This window comes from Thamnophis elegans, chromosome 10, assembly GCF_009769535.1.
Source record: "Thamnophis elegans isolate rThaEle1 chromosome 10, rThaEle1.pri, whole genome shotgun sequence".
Taxonomy (NCBI): Eukaryota; Metazoa; Chordata; class Lepidosauria; order Squamata; family Colubridae; genus Thamnophis; species Thamnophis elegans.
Window position 1 is genome coordinate 71,635,180 of NC_045550.1, and position 16,576 is coordinate 71,651,755.

The 16,576-nt window shown below is 53.3% G+C and overlaps 1 protein-coding gene across 8 annotated transcripts in view; it reads left to right on the forward strand.

Moving 5' to 3' along the window:
• DLG1 (discs large MAGUK scaffold protein 1) overlaps positions 1-16,576 on the forward strand; it is a 50,752-nt gene that overhangs the window by 7,300 nt on the left and 26,876 nt on the right. For 4 of the 8 annotated variants that reach the window (XM_032224761.1, XM_032224763.1, XM_032224767.1 and 1 more), the window contains exons 4-9: positions 623-793; positions 8,846-8,899; positions 11,492-11,542; positions 12,181-12,305; positions 14,740-14,909; positions 15,183-15,322. In XM_032224761.1, coding sequence (XP_032080652.1) covers positions 623-793; positions 8,846-8,899; positions 11,492-11,542; positions 12,181-12,305; positions 14,740-14,909; positions 15,183-15,322 — 711 coding nt within the window. The remainder of the gene's footprint in view (positions 1-622; positions 794-8,845; positions 8,900-11,491; positions 11,543-12,180; positions 12,306-14,739; positions 14,910-15,182; positions 15,323-16,576) is intronic. The other 4 variants (XM_032224762.1, XM_032224765.1, XM_032224766.1 and 1 more) reach the window with 1 other exon arrangement.

Genomic DNA, 16,576 nt, shown 5'->3' on the forward strand with positions numbered 1-16,576 from the left:
AACCCATTTCCAAATCAGTCTGAATTATGTCGGCCCTGCTCGTTTCTCTCGCAAAGCAGCCTTTCAGCACAGTCTGCCTACAGAGGCGAGCCCTTCCCTTGGGTCCCGGGGGGGTTCAGAAATGTCCTTCAGGATGTCCCACGGGGACATATTTTGCCTCCTTCTGTGCTAGTAAGTCGAGTTTGAGTCTTCTCCTGTAATTGAAACCCTTATTCCTCCCAGTTCCTTTTGTATATTCCCTTTAGCCCTGCTACCTTTCCTTACTCGGTGCCTTTGACTTCTGCAGTTTGGGGGTGGTGGTGATGGTGGTTTCTAGAACCTTGGATACTCCTGATAGGCAGTAACTAAGTTTTGGGTACTCCTGATAGGGATAAAGAGGTTTGGGGGGGCCTAACACTTGAGGCAGCATAACATGCGAAGTAACATAGAAGAAGCCAGCAGCATCGGTTGGGGACGGCAGTGGCCAGGAAGGCCCACAGAAAGGACCTTAAGGTGCCCCGTGGGAGGTTTTGTAGGCAATTCACTTGCCTTCCCTGCCGGAAGCCTTAGTGGCACTTGGCAAGATGCACGTGGCTGTTTATTCGGTCTGGTTGTAAAAATCGCCTCTCTGTGCACATTGCAGAAATTTGGCTCCCAAGATGAGGACTCTTTTCCCTCGGAGCCCGGCGGCTTTCCTCAGGCTCCAGGCACAGGGATGCCGGCTCCAGAGCTGGTGCATGTGTCCGAGAAGAACCTCTCGCAGCTGGAAAGCGTCCGGGGCTTCGTTGGCCACTCGCACATTTCGCCAGCCAAGGTAAGAGCAAAGGCTGGTATTTCGGGACAGCTGCGGGGACCAGTCGGAGCCCCAGGGGGGGCTGCCCTGTTTGCTCCGGCCAAAAGTCTTGGGGGGTTGATTAAAGGTGGGCGACCCTCGGCTGCAGCAGCAGCAGCGGCCACTGGGACCATGGCTGGGGTGGGGGGGGAAGCACTGAGGCGGCTCACACTCAGCTCCCTGGTCTCCTACCTTTCTGATCTTTGCTTCATCATTAAAGTCTAAAGTTCTGATTTCTTTAAAACCGACCGCCCATTTCCTAGTATAGGTAGTCTTCAACCTATGACCATAACTGAGCCTGTAATTTCAGTTGTAAGTCATTATGGTCATTATGCAAGACATCATGTGACTGATTTGACTCAACAACTGCAATACTTGCACTACGAAGCTGGGCAGGGGGTGCAGTGCAGCCTGAACGCAGGGAGGATGCGGAAAGAAGTGGCCCCACCTGCACCCCAGGAACCCCCAAAAGCTGCAAGGGCGTGGATGAAACAGCCACTCGGCAATGCTCAAATGTTGGCCCAGCCCAGCCTCACTCCGGGGCAGGAAGGCAGGAAGGCCACAGCGACCGGGAGGCCTTTAAAGCTGCTGCCATCCAGGCCTTTTCCGACAACTGGATTGCCCCTGGGGGCTTTCCCTATGGGGCAGTGGTGTCCCCCCCCACCGGGATTGGGGTTGCCCCCCCCCCGCATCATTCATGGGTGCAGGAGGGAAGGGGAGAGCACCTAGGACATTTAAAGGAGGGGGGAGGCTTTCTGCCTTCGGGTGCACATGCATGCACCCCCCCCTCAATCATTGGGGGAAGGGGGAAGGGGGAAGGGGGCTGGTGTTCCAAAGAGTTTGGATTTTTTCAAGGGGACTCCAAGCCTCTTCTTCCTCCACCCAGTGACAAAGGAGGGGGGCCTTTCCTCCTCCTCCTCTTCCTCCAGAGCCCTAGAAGCAGGCTGGAGAGGATCCTGATATATGTGGAGGGCCCCTTCCCCCAAAGCCAAAGGCCAGCTTCCCCTCCTCCCTGTATGGATTCCAGTGGGCTTTTTCTGGCTTTTGAATTGGGGGTGGGGTTGGGGGGGGACAGGCAAAGGTTGAGAGGGGCACTGATTCCTGAATGGGAGGGAAGCCACTGGTGGGAGCCACGCAGGGGGAAAGGCTGGACGTGGCTTTAGGGTCACCCATCCCTGGGGGAGACCTGCCTGTTCCGGCCTTCCACCCCCCACCTCCCCCTTAGGCTTGCTGGGAGGGAGGTCTGCCAGAATGCCCGGAAGCTCCCTCTGTGGCCGGGGGTGGGGGGTGGGCACCTGCTTCCTTGGGAGCTTCCCGGGTGTTTATGGGCATGGAGGGAAGAGGGAGAGGCCAGAGGGGCAAGGTGGCGCAGTGGTTAAATGCAGCACTGCAGGCTACTGCTAGATCAGCAGGTCAGCGGTTCAAATCTCACCGGCTCAGGGTTGACTCAGCCTTCCATCCTTCCGAGGTGGGTAAAATGAGGACCCGGATTGTTGGGGGCAATATGCTGACTCTCTGTACGCTTAGAGAGGCCTGAAAGGCCTATGAAGCGGTATATAAGTCTACTGCTATTGCTATTGCTATTGCTAGCTGCAGCACAGCCAAGCACCCAGTTTTCATCATGTGACCGCATGGGGCACTGTGATGGCCATAACTCCAGGCAGGGGTCTTGTCCCTTTGTCGATCATTTTGAATGGTCTCTGAATGAACGGTCATAAATCAAGGACTCGCTGTATTAGCAGAAGAATCCCGTGAATCTGCAGGTGTCAGTGGTGTAAAAGAAATAGGTCTAACAATATGCAAATTCTGGGCTCACTTCTGGCTGTCATGTGAAAAGTTGCATATCCCCTCTTTCTTGGAATCCGGTGGTTATCCTGGAGCCTAAAATAATGAAAGCCTTCGTTTTCCCTGCCCCCTTTAGAGGGCATTTATTTAAATGAGGGATGCCGTGTGGAACTTTGCTGAGGGAAAAGGCGTATCGGATAGAAGGAGGCCGGCATGAGCATCCTTCCGAGGGGACCCCCTTAACCCGGCAAAGGGCACTCGGTCAGAACATTTAAGGGATTTTATTACAAACCCCTTAACTGAAGTCGCCTTTGTGTTTTAGAGTGTTTCTGATTTCTAGAAATCCTATTCTGTTTCTCCAATGCTTAGTTTTCTAGCTTTTGTCCTCCCTCCTTTTCCGCTCCATGGCCCGTCTCTCCTCTTTCCAGGGTTTTTTGGGTTCTCGTTTTTGTCTCCTGCCTTTGTGCCCACAAATCCTTTGGGCCTGCTGGGCAGAGAATCCCACTGGCTCCACCCAGCCTCTTGGGGGCTCCCAAGGACTTGGCCGCTGCTCTGGTCTGCTTCAGTGTCACCCGTGTTCCGGCCACTTTGTGCTGCCAGGACCTGAAAGGGGCAGTGCTCCAGGTTGCCCAAAATGTTTGCTCCGGTTAAGGCTGCGGCCAAGTGGGCACGGTCCACCCTCTGAGCGGTCTTCTTCTGCAGCTGCCCCCTTTGCTTGCTGCTGAGGGCTGCTCCCGGGGGCCCCCACTGCTCAGTCACTGCTCCGCATCCCCCGTCCCTTTTTCTGTGTGTCCCTCTCCTCTCTTCCTTTGTTCTTCCAGCCTCCTCTCGGTGTTTCCCGATAACTTCTTCAGCTTTTCTTCTCTTGCTGCTTCTGCTGCCGCCACTGGTGGACTCCCCTCCCGTTGGGCGGTTCTAGTCCCTCCTAGGAGGGAAAAGCAGGGATGCTGGGTCATTGCAGCGGACACCCGGGGGAAGGAAAGAAGAGCCGGGAAGTCCGGGGAAACGCCCTCATTGGGGTCGGCTGGCATTTGGTCTGGTAGGTAGAGCAGGGTGTGCCTTACGAAGAAGACCCTGGGAGGTTTTTGTCTCTGTCAGCGTGTGTGTATATGCGACAGAGGGGGGAATTTGGGGGAGCTGCTTCCCTGCATCTCCAAAGCCCCCCTTTGTAGGGCGAAGTGAAGTTGGGACGTAGTTTAAACAACCCAGAAGACCCTCAAGGGCAGCAAAGGGGTTTTGAGGAAATAACAGAGGAAGATTATTTCGTTGCCTTAAATGTCTTCTCAGGCTCTCTTGCTGGGCCGTAAATGTTCCTATCATATTTCGCCATTTCAGAATATTCAGTTACTAGTAAAAAAGCCGAACCTCTTGAAAAATTATAAATAGGCAAAGTAGCCCACCTGACAGTGTTCAGATACTGCCACTAGAGGGCGGTGGTGTTGCCAAAGGAGATGCCCACCTTGGGGAGCCGGAATTAAATACTCCTGCAGGTGACGCAGCTGGACTTGGCCAATTAATGACTATAAGGAAATGGGTAGCGAAGGGTGAGATGAAGGAAATGGGGTTCACCCTCCTTCCTGCAAGGAAGAGGCTATGCTGGGAGTCGCTTCAGGGCCAGCTGAGCCACTTCCAAAGGGTCCACCTGCTGCTCCTCTTCCCCCCCCACCCGGCTGAATATGGGTGGGTCTCCCAGCACAGAGAACCCAGCGATTCTGGGTGGAGAAAAGCAGGATTCTGACCAGCCTGGCATTGATGTGGACAGACATTCTGAAAGCCCCCAACCCATACAAGCGATGATAACCAATGAGAGCCAGCATGGACCGTCTGAGAGGAAGCCCTGCTAGGCAGGCTAATCTTAATCTTAGCTTGTGATTGTGGGGCTGACTAGTCTGCTGGCTTTCAGAAACGCCTTTCCTCCTACCCAAGTCTGACGTCTGCCCCTCCCATCCACCTGCTGCCTGTGCGCGTGCAAATAGCCAGTCGTGCCTCCCAGTGAGTCCCTGGTGGCTCTTGTCACAGCATCCAGGGAGGACACGGAGGCTCCAGGGGGGCCTCGAGATGGAGGGGATCCATGGGGCAGCTGGCGAGGAGTTGGCCTGCAGGAGGAGGAGCCCTCCCGTTGATTGGGGAGGGCAGGGCAGCAGCAAGAGGGGCAGACGCACAGCAAAAGAGCCCCTCCTTGGGGGGGAGGGCAGTTCCCGGGGCCTGGCTCCTGGCTCCACCAGGGTTCAGGTTGCTGGGGTGTCCCAAAGGAGCTCTGCCGGATTGGGAGAGTTTCGTGCTGGATTTGCTTTGTGCTTGTGGAAGGGCTGGATTTGTTTTAACCTTCCTGCTCTCTAACCTAACCTTTCTCAGTGGTCTTTGAGAGGACAGGAGGGGGGGGCCTGTGTGCACTTCGTGTAGGATTAAGCCAGAGAGGCGTAATTCATGCGTATTGCTCCAGCTGTTCGACTCAGAATAATAGATCCCAGCGTTAGAAAAAGCTGCTTGCTTAGAAAGAGCAGTTTGAGACTGCGGAACTACCGGCCCAGAGAGTCCTTAGAGCACCCGCCCTCCCTCTCAATCTCTCTGGGGCCTGTCGATGTTCCGGCTTGAATCGGTTTTGAATTGGAGAGGCCGCACTAGGAGGAAAGTAATCGCAGAGCTGGTCTCTGGCCAAGGCTGCCCTGCCAGAATCTGCCCTGGCAGAGCTTTGTCCCCTGCCTTGCCAGCACCCACCAGATGAAGGCTACGGTGAACTTCGTGCAATCCTGATCCCTTTAAAAAATCACTTGCGCCTCCCTGCGGGATTCTCTGCTCTGTATTCTTTCTGAAAGTGCGTCAGAGTCGGGTGTTCAGGATGGGCCTTGGGTTCTTATTAGAAAATTCCCTTCAGGGCGATGGGCTCAGCGGTGGCTTCCTAAATGCAGCCGTTCCCACCAGTTGCAAATCCACCGTCTGTCCCACCGAGGATCTGATGCTTCTTTTTCAAGGCTTCTGGGATGCGGTTCTGAATATTCTGCCAAGGGCTAATGGACTTTCTCGGGCACTTTTAGAGTTTAAGGTTTCATGTGGTTTGCTTTGTGTAGAAGCGTGAGAAACCTCCTCTTCCCCCAAGCTTTTGAATGGACGCCCCCCCCCCTTTCCCTTTGGGGAGAGCTCTGGAACTAAGGCAGTTGGTAAGCGAGGACCACCTCTGCCGGTAGCCTCAGTAATGTTTGGAATCAGCGGTGTTGGCGTCGGTAATTCCCCGGTGGGTGGAGCTCGTCTGTTGGTGCTCGGGGGTGCTGCTGCCTCCATCTGGACTGGGTCCCCTTGCCCGCTGGCTGTGCGCGGCCTGAATCGGTTGCTGGCTGGCACACCGAGCCTGGCTCTGTTGACAGCCATTCATTTGGGGGCCTCTGGGCTCCTCGGAAGAGGGCCTTCTCTGTAGCTGCCCCGGCCCTCTGGAACGAACTGCGCCCTGAAATCCGGACCCTCCCCACTCTCTCGGCCTTCCGAAAGTCTGTTAAGACCTGGCTGTTCCAGCAGGCCTGGGGCTACTGATCTTGACTGACCTTCAGCCCCACTAAGATCGAGTGCATGTTGTGTCCTGTTTTAATTTGTTCTGTTTTATATTTTAAATTTTTAATATCTTCTTTTTAAACTCTTTTATGTAAGCCGCCTGGAGTCCTCCGTGATTGGACAGCATACAAATCTATTAAAATGGACAAAATTGAAAATGGACAAAATAGATTCGTATATTATATGAAAACAGCTATCAAAGGATAGAAAGAGAATGAGAGAGACTTGTCAATTTACCACTATATATACATATGTATCATACTTATAATATTCCTATATTTCTATCAATCTATTCTAAGAGTGAATTCCCTATAATTATTGATTATATTGTAATCAAACCATCCCCCAAGAGCCGAGGTGGCGCAGTGGTTAAATGCAGCACTGCAGGCTACTGCTAGATCAGCAGTTCAGCAGTTCAAATCTCACCGGCTCAGGGTTGACTCAGCCTTCCATCCTTCCGAGGTGGGTAAAATGAGGACCCAGATTGTTGGGGGCAATATGCTGACTCTCTGTAAACCGCTTAGAGAGGGCTGAAAGCCCTATGAAGCGGCATATAAGTCTACTGCTATTGCTATTGCTAATCAATACTAATGCCAATAATGGTGGAATTAATAATCTTCTTCTTCTTCTTCTTCTTCTTCAGGCCTTCAGTAAATGAATTAACTCATTTCCCCCTGAAGGTTTCCATGTAATCAGAGTTATTTACAGCCGGCCTTTGTTGTGTTAACTAATTAAGATTAGATTCGGCTCCTCAGATAGTTCAGAGAAGAAAAGAAAAAATCTCCAGCCTTCGCTCAGCTATTCCTACAAAGGGGGGCATAGAAGGAAAAAAAACACCCCACCCCACTCCTTCTTTGAGCCCCTTAGTCTCTTGAACTGTTTTGGAATAAAAACACCTTCCACCAAGATCGGGAATCTGATAATCCCCTGCAGTGTCTCTGTAATAAATCCTCCCTTACTTTGAACTGCTATCAGCACTCTGGGGCGGCCTTTACAGACGGCCCTCTTCCACGCCCGGGGTTATGACGGAGATTTCAAGGGGAGGCCATGAACTGCCAAACCAACCTTCTCTTCAGATTTCCCTGCAGGAAATCCATCAGTTTACAAAAGTCTTTCAAGAAACCCCTCCGGACGGACGCCGGACCCAGCTGCACTTGGCATTCGTGCTGGCAGCTGGCCCTGCCCCCATCAGAGCTCATCTAATTCTTGATCGATTTAGGGGCTGCGTAATTTTTTCTTGGGCTCTCTTGACTTTATTGTGGTCAACTACAAGCCTCTTGTCTTCTTCGGAGATCAAGCCGGCATCTCCAAAGGGGACTGGTGATGGCAGCTGTGGCATGTAGACCAACCCTCTATCTTGTGCTCTGCGTAGCGGCATTTGCTATTTCTAATCTGTTGTCTTCTCTTTTGAAATAGAGGGCACGTGTGCTTGGTCTAAGGCCTCTTCATAACTTCCCTCACCTTCATCTTCCTCGCCGGTCGTCTGTCCTTCATTTTCAATTACTTCATTGGTCAGCATCGAAATATCCGGAATGCCTCTCTCCTTATATTTACTTAGTGAGCCTTTGTCCCTCACTGTCTTGCCCCTTCTGCCTTTCGACTGGCTGTTTCTGCTCAGGCACATCTGGCAAACCAGCTGCGTGCGACCCAAAAGAACCAGTCTCTGACCTCTCTGACCTTTAACGAAAGCCCTGATTCCTTCCATGGTCTCTTCGTCTCCTGAGGCCAGGTGCAGTTAGGGTGAGCTTCCACAGAAGGGCAGCCGAATTCGGCAGACAGAACAAGCTGGGGATGCTTGAGGATGTCAAACTGTTTGTCGAGTTTCATAGTGAATGTCTCTTTGACATTTAGCTTTCCTCTACCAAGGGAGATGTTTCTGGCTTGATCCCAGCTCTCTTGGATCTTAGTCAAGGTTGTCACTCGTGAATTTACAATAGGAGTCACAGAAGAACCGTCTGCTCGTTCCCATTGTTCAGACCCTTTGGGATATAGATCTTTTGCAAAACCAGCTGGCCGAAGGTAACACCGTTCTGTCCTGCTTAATCATCCCCCCCCCCCCGCACCTAAGGACTCTGTGTGGTTCTGCCCTTGAGAGAAAAGAGGAGGGACGGGGGGCGGGGCGTTGTAGCCCTCTTCAAAGCCCTGAAAGCCTGTCTGGTTGGAGAGGGCCCTGGAGGGGGGGTCGGTCTCCTTCATGGCTCAGAATCGTGGGCCCAGGCCAGAGCCAGGCTGAGTAGGAGCCTTCGGCAGGGGGCTGGATGAAGGGTTGGCCTTTGTTCAAAGAAGGCTTCCGTGAAGAGCCTGGCCGAGGGTCTTGGGGGGCCACCATTAGTCATGACTGCTGGGGAGTGGGGGGCTGATGTGGGGGGCTACTGGCAGGAGGCCTAGTTGGGTATGACCTGAACTTGGCTGTAGTTTCTGACTCTCAGCACCCAAAATAAAAGGTGGTAAAGTGGATTTTTGTGATGTGGGAAACTCTGAGCTCTCCGAAATTCTTTTCCCTTTTCCTTTGAGCAGGGATTCCTCTGCTGGGGTGGGGGGGACGAGGGGGCAGTGGGTTGGGACTGCATTGCTGACAAGCTCCAGAGCTTGAGATGGAAGAGCTGCTACAGCAGCGAAAGGGCCAGGAACCGAGAGGGATATCAATTGGGAGGGTGGAGGGTCAGACTTCTTTCAATCTCTTAATTTTGCATTTTTGATTTCAAGGTAAATCCCCCTCCAGTCGTGGTAAACACAGAAACGCCGGAGGCTCCAACTTACGTAAGTTTCCCTCACTGCCTGAATGCTCAAATCTTTCTGAACCCTCTGAGAAAAGGCACCGGCTGGGTGTGGGGCTGCCACAGTTAAAGAGGATGGAGCAAAGCCAGGATAATGGCAGCATCGGAGGGGGAAGGGGCCCCTTGGACCTTGCCCTGGTTTATAGGTCCCCCATGAAGACGGGTGGAAGCGATGGGGGAGGGGGGCACAGGCTGAAAGTGCCAGGTGGGGTAGGAGTCCCAGGAGGTGCCCTTTGGGGAGGGCTGTGCTGGGGAACGGGTGGATGGGCAAGCCCTGCGGAGGAGGGTCCCTGGAAGGACTGAAGGGAAGGGGGAGGGAGGATGGTGGCCTGATAAATAAGATGAACCCCTTGAAGCTGCCTGGCTCCCTAGATACACTCTGAGCTGCCCGCTGGTATTAGGGGAAAAATCAGGGAAAGAAAAGGTGGAGTCTGGATTCTTCGCTGTGTCCATATGCCATGACGGATCCTAGGTGGATCTCTTTGGCTGAGAAACCCGTGAAAGGGTCTCATTAGCCAAATTTGCGCTATTCAAAGTGATAGTTCTATGACAGATAGGCTCACCGGTTCCGACTTGATGGAAATAGGTAACTAAACTTTTTATAATTTATTAATGGTGTAGTAGAGACCATTAAAAGAGGCTGAGCCTCTATCCAGAGCGTAGCTGCTCTCTTCAGATTCGGCTGTTCAAAAGGAGCTGCCTCCTCTTGTTGTGGTGGTGGTTGTGGTTGTGGTTGTTGTTCTTCTTCTTCTTCTTCCCCTTCCCCTTCCCCTCCCCCCCCTCCCCCCTCCCTCAAACTTCCCTTGTCTCCATTCTGCCCAAATGGCGATTAGCCTCTAAATCCCCAACGGCCACCACGCCTGCACCATGAGTTCGCCTGCCCCTGCTGTGCATGAATTCTGGCCTGGGTTAAATGTGGCCTGGTATCAATCTATAAACCACATGAAAGTGAATTTTGGCCTATTTGAACCTGCACGAACCGCAGTCGGCTGTTAGAGGTTGTGTTGCTGTGCAGTGTGTGACCTCTGCACAAATTCATCTTGTGCGCCAGTTGTGCCCATTCTGGACTGGGACCAGCCTTGCTCGCGCTCACTTGTGCCTCGTCTTTGCCTGATGGGCTGCTTGGGGCACCCTACCTGGGGCTGCCCTTGGAGGACCATCTGGAGGCCGGAACTAGCCCAGAAGGCCACAGCGCAAGGACCTCCGGTGCTCAGCAGGTCAGCCAGGATAGGGCCCTGGCGTGTCGGCTGCACTGCCTTCCTTTTCCCTCGGGGGGCAAATCATAGGGAGAACGGGGGAGGGGCACAGAGGGCACCCGCTGCTCCTCTTTCTCTCTCGGCCTGGCCATTGCCCCCCCCCCCCCCCCCGTTGTGTTGTGGAATCACTTTGTGAGTTAGTGATTTTCCTGTGCGCTGCGGGAGAGTCCAAGCATGGGTTAAATTAGTCTGGTTGCCCAAGGACTGAGTTCAAATTCTTCGGCCATGCCTCCTGCTCCTCCTTAAGGCCAGATTTTTAACTCAGTCTGGCCCATTCAGGGTGAATTTTAATGAGCTCCAGCTGTTTTTTAATTAATTTGGCTTGGACTCTCCAAATTGTTCACAGGTTTTCTTATTTTGGTTTATTTTATCCTTGGGTACCTTTTTTTGTTTTGAGAATTTGTTGGAGTGAATCCTGTGTTTTTCCCTGTGTTTCCCACGAAGGTGAGAATGTGGGGAGCGAGCTGGTGGGGGGCGATTACCTTCCGTGTCGCTAGGATCGGAGGCTTGGCGCTGGAGTAAGCTGGTTTGGGGGGAAGTGCCACGGACCGCTCCCCTGGGCTTGATTTTAAAAGTGCCAGCTCGGGAGAGGCTTTTTTGCGGTGAACACAGTGGCAGCCGCCATCTTGGATCAACCCCCCTCTCTTTTTCGGCTCGCGGCGACCTTGCAAGCCTCCGCTTGACACGCTTTTGGTTCCACCAGTCTGAACAGCTCGGCTCCAGGAGGATCAACGCCGGGTGGTGTATGGGCATCGTCTGGGTTGCCGGCAGTGCTGCTACCACCCAAAGCCCTTAAGACTGATTCGGGCTGCCGTGTTGTTTTGGCCACCATGTGCTTGACACTGTCTGGGATCACAGCCCTTCCGTTGCCCTCACAGCCTGCCTTTTATTCACCTCCCCCCCCCCCCATGGCTCCTCTTCCTCTCTTCCTCAGGCGCTTGTCCAGCTTCCTTTCCCCTCTTGGCCCCACTTCCCCACTGGGACTCTTCCCTGCCAGCCCTCCTCTCTACCTTCTGAGATCTCGGCCCCTCTGCTTGGCCACCCTGAAGATGCAAATAAACGCCCCTCCTGCGTGGAACGAGTAGCATTTCAGGGGGTCCTGGATTTTGGCTCCGGAGACCACCGGCCACTGTGTCTGCGGGAGGAACTGCACCCATGGAATTGCGCCTCATTGGCTGCCTTTTAAAAAAAAGTAAAATCAAGCAAAGCCAGGATAATGGCAGCACTGGAGCGGGAAAGGGCCCTTGGACCCTGAGGCCCTGGGTGTTGGGGGTGCTGTCCGTAACCTCACCGTTTGCATGTTTTGTGCATTCCTTTAGGTGAACGGCACCGACGCGGAGTATGAATATGAAGAAATCACGCTGGAAAGGGTAAATATCTGCTCTTTCATCCACTGGGTGAATCCATTCATTCTGGCCCAGGTGGGGAGGAAACGCATCCTTCCGCCGTTTCTCCTTCTCAGTGGCTCCTGCCGGTCTTCCCTGCACAGTGGCGCCCGGTGCTCCCTCCCACTGGTTCCAGGCTCCCTTAACCTAGTTAATCTGGCCATGCCAAAGCCAGGGTGGGACCTTTGGTTACCTCTCGGCATAGCTTAGCTAGCTGTCGACCGGCTCCTCTTGAACGCTTGGGTCGAACCAGCCTGCAGGATTTGAGTGCCAAGGGAAGCTCCCCGTTTCCTGGCTGGCAAACCCAACCCCCCCCCACACCTTTTTAAACAACACCCCCGACAGCGAGGCTGGAGCAACCCTGGCTGCCATCTTTCCAGCCTCACTTCTACAAGTTCAGCCTACGCAGCTATGCGCTTGTGAGTTCCTGGGGGTGGAGGGATCTTAAGCAGGTTTTTTCCCCATGTTGGGGTGGCAAGAAGGCAGGGCAGGGCTGAGGTGGGTGCCAGTTCTCTTGCCAGCTGAGGGGGGCTCCTGAGGTGCGTGGTTTCTCACAGGATCACGGCCTTCTCCCCTCAGCCACCCTGGCGCTCCAGGGCGGTAACCATGGGCTGTTTTTTCAGGGCAATTCTGGGCTGGGCTTTAGCATCGCAGGAGGCACAGACAACCCTCATGTGGAGGACGACTCCGGTGTGTTCATTACGAAGATCATCCCAGGAGGGGCGGCTGCCCAAGACGGGAGGCTGCGGTAGGTCTCCCCCCCCCTCCTCCCCCCCCCCCAGGCCATTGCTGGCAGGTGTGCAGAACCTGCAAGGAGGAGCTGGGGGAGGGCGTGGCGCTGCCTGCCTCAGTGGCTTCTTGATCGCCATACAACGCATTCAACCTGTTTGGGGGAATTAACCCCCATTTTTGGGGGGTTTGCCCAGTACGTTCGCTGCTGTGTTCACATAGCATCGTAGAGGGTATCAGTGGCACCGTAGCTGTCAGAATCTGCTAGGCCAACTCAAGGAGGAGGGGAGGGGAGGGTATCTGGTTTGGTTTTGGAAGCTTTCCACGGTTGTTCTTCCAGCCAGACTGTCCCACGGCTTCATGGCTGTTCCTGTCCGGAGGTTCTAAGCTTGTTGAGACCTTTTCTAGGAGGGAAATCCACTGATCCTTGGCCTGCTGCTTTCAGTCTCGGGGCAACAGTCCCACCCTCCTTCCAAACAGGGCTGCTGTCGCCCCCCCCCTCTCCCTCCCTCCCTCCCCCCTCCCTCCCTCTCTCTCCCCCTCCCTCCCTCCCTCCCTCCCTCTCTCTCTCTCTCTCTCCCCGGCCTCCTTTGTGACAAGCTCATCTCCCTGTGGCTTCCATTGTCCTGCCTCACCCTCCCAGCCGCCCTCCTCTGAGCCTGCTCCGCTTTCCTTGCCTTTCCCGGTACCAAGACCAGAACCCCAGGCACCCCCTGAGCGGCCGCAGGGCTCTCTAGAAGTCTGGATGCAGTTCTCCTGTCAGTGCAGACCCTGCCCAGTTAAACGCCTGCCTTGAATTGACCCCAGGGTGAATGCTGTGGGGAGGGGGTTCATTTGGGAAGGGTTTTTTTTTTTTTAGAGTTTTATTGAACACTTATAGGCCGCCCTTTTCCCTGAGGGGACTCAGGGCGGCTTACAATAATGAGGGGAGGGAGTGCATGACAAGACATAAAAGAAAATGTGAATAATAATAATAATAATTAATTAACCATAAAAACACAACATTCACTCAGCATTCGGGGGGGGAGAGAATAGGTCCTATCCCCAGGCCTGACAGGATAGCCAGATCTTGAGGGCTGTGCGGAAGGCCTGGACGGTGGTGAGGGTACGGATCTCCATGGGGAGATTGTTCCATAGCGTCGGAGCTGCAAGGGAGGGGTGGGAACGTAGATTCATTGTGTGCCGGGGAAGAAGCCTTTTGGGTGCAGGATAATAAGCTTATTGTGCGTTTTGCGATTTAGAGAAACAGCACGATGAAGCAGGTGGGATGGAAGGATGGCAGTTTTTCATGAGAGTCGAATTTGGTGGGCGGGGGTCCTTCTAGGCTCCTGCTTGAGGGGCTGGGGTCTGCCGTGGCTGCCAGGGCCTTTGCACAGCTTCATGTGGTGGGGTCTAGAACAAGGGTGTCAAACTCAAGGCCCGGGGGCCGGATACGACCTTCAGGGTGCTTAGATCTGGCCCGATGGGGCCACCCTGGAAACAGTGAAAGGATCAACCCATGGTGCTTCTGCCAGCGAAAACAAGAGCTCGGGATGGCCGCACGCACGCACGCACACGCACACCAGCTCCGTTTTCACTGGCAGAGGGTCGCAGGAAGCTGTTGCAGCCAAAAACGGAGCTTGGGGCCCCGTTTTTGCTGACCCAGTGCTGACCCAGTGCTGGGGCCACCACACCCCCAGCATGAGTGACGTTGAGCTAGCCATGCCTACCTGACACCCCCCCCCCCCCAAAGTCAACCCTGATGCGGCCCTCAATGAAATTGAGTTTGACACCCCTGGTCTAGAACGACTCGCTGTGGCCAATTCACCGCAGGACAATTCAAGACTGTGTTGATCTTTTCATCCAGTTACACTTCTTATTGGTGCCAGATACTTCAAGAAGTCCCTCCCAGGGAAATGAGGCAGCATTCGCACGTGGAGCAGATCTTAAAAGTTATTTAGTCCATGCCGGTGGCCGAAGGGAGTGCTCTGCAGTGGGCATTAGGCATCGGGCATTCAGATTGGTTTATTAATTTCCATAAACCTTTGTGTCGCCTCCTTCGGTGGCTCAGAAATGTGCTCCAGCCTCAGACCCTCCTCAGCTTCTCCCTTGAGATTTGCTGGAAGCAGCTTCAGAGCTTCCCCTCCGGGCCTCCAGGGGGCGCCCCCACCGCCTGAGCAGCTTCCTCCCAGGGCTTTGGCTACCCCTGCCTGTGCTTCCCTTGGCTGGCTGTCTTTCGTTCCTCGCCTTCCCTCCTCCCCACTGACTGGGGGCCCCCAAAGGGGAGACGACGGAGAATAGAAGCAGGCAGCCCCGGAAGAGCAGGGAGGAAAGATGGGGGCAGTCCTGGTGGGGGGGGGGGGGAGGAGGGCTGTTCCTCAGAGTGGTGCTTTGCTCCATGTTTGATCGGCACCCGCGCTCCCTCTCACGCTTGCACAAGGCGGATATGGGAAACCTCCCCTCTCCCCACGCAGGGTGAATGACTGCATTTTGTGTGTGAACGAGGTGGACGTCCGCGATGTGACCCATGGCAAAGCTGTGGAAGCCTTGAAGGAGGCGGGCTCCATGGTCCGTCTGTCCGTCAAGAGGAGGAGGCAAACCACGGAGAGGGTGGTGGACATAAAGCTGGTGAAAGGGCCCAAAGGTTTGTCAGGGGGTAATGCTCCCCCCTCCCCCCTCTCCCAAAAGCGGGTATCCCCTTCCCCGCCCTGCAGAAAAGGCCCTTTCCTGGAGGCAGAGGGGCGTCCGGCTGAGTCCCGACCTTGCCAGCACTTCCGCTTGAGCCTGGACGAGGCAGAGCTGTTGGGATCCACTCTGGCGTGGAGCCTCTCAGCGGATTCCCTGCTGTCCCAGAGAGGGCCCTGGGTCCCTGCCGCACGGCTGTGGGTGGACGCTGACGGCCTTCGCTCTCCTGAAGCAGGTCTCGGGTTCAGCATCGCTGGGGGGGTCGGCAACCAGCACATCCCTGGAGACAACAGCATCTACGTCACCAAAATTATCGAAGGCGGAGCTGCACATAAGGACGGACGGCTCCAGATCGGAGACAAGCTGATGGCCGTGAGTTTAACTTCGTTCTGGCTTTTTTCACCCTCCCTTTGGCCAGTTCTGTCCCCTCTTAGCTTTGCTAGGACACTCTGTCTGACAACACCAGAGGAGTCTCACTTCTTCTTCCTGCTTCTCCTCAATAGCTAACTTCAAAGTTATATTTATACTTGATTTTATTGAGTTATGCATATTTTTTATAATTTCATGTAGTTCTTCAAATTCCCACCTTTCCATAATGTCCAGTTCCAAAATTACAGTTAGTTATACAGTTCTTGTTTCAGAGTTCGGGTCCACCTTAAATTTAGCTAATTCAGCTAATGTGAAGAAGAAGAGAAGCAGGAGCCGTCTTGATCCTTTCTTCTCCCTCCGGCAAAAAACTTCGTATTTTCCCAGCTTTTGATTTTATTTTCCCCCTTGTTACCTTCCACCTCTCATTGGTTAGAGCTGCTTAAAATGCCGTATTTTTGGAGTATAAGACGCACAGGAGTATACGACGCAGCAAGGTTTTGAAGAGAAAAATTTTAAAAAAAGTTTTTGCACTCTGCAAACTTCCCCAAAACGTGCCCGTTTTGTCAAAAAAAGGGCATGGATAGTCTTTAGGAAGTTTGTAGAGTGCTGCTGGGGGCTGGGGGAGGGAAATGGAAATTTTTTGTTCATTTCTGCCCTCTCCAGACCCCAGGAGCTCTCTGAAAGCCGCCTAAAAGCTATCCACGGTCATTTTGGTGAAGGGGGCGGAGTTTCAGGAGGCAAAAAAATGCTGTATTCAGTGTATAAGACACACCCAGATTTTCACCCCCTTTTTTGAGGGAAAAGTGTGTGTCTTCTACTCCAAAAAATACGGTATGCCTTTTTCCAAATTCTGATTTATGACAATTGGTTAATTAAAACTTCAGGCTCAAAGTTTCACATTCCATTTGTTGCAAAGACAAGATTAGGTTATAAGTGAGAAAATAATGATTTTTTTCTTGATTTTTTCCCTCTTGTTACATTCTACCTCTCATTAATTAGAGTTGTTTAAGATATGTTAGTTAGAAGAAACTCGAATAAAGCAAATCTCCTCGATATGTTGTTTTGGTTTCCGTTTCACCCTCCTAATCTCTTTTAAAGACAAGCCTTTTCAAATCCAAATTCAAAGTTTGTGTTTGAATGGGTTTGTCACTTCTCTGCTTTCTCCTTTCTGTATCCAAGTTGTTTAAAGCAAGTAGTTCTTTTTGGGCTTGTGATTTAACCTTCCATTTTCTTTCTTTCTTTCTTTCTTTCTTTTCT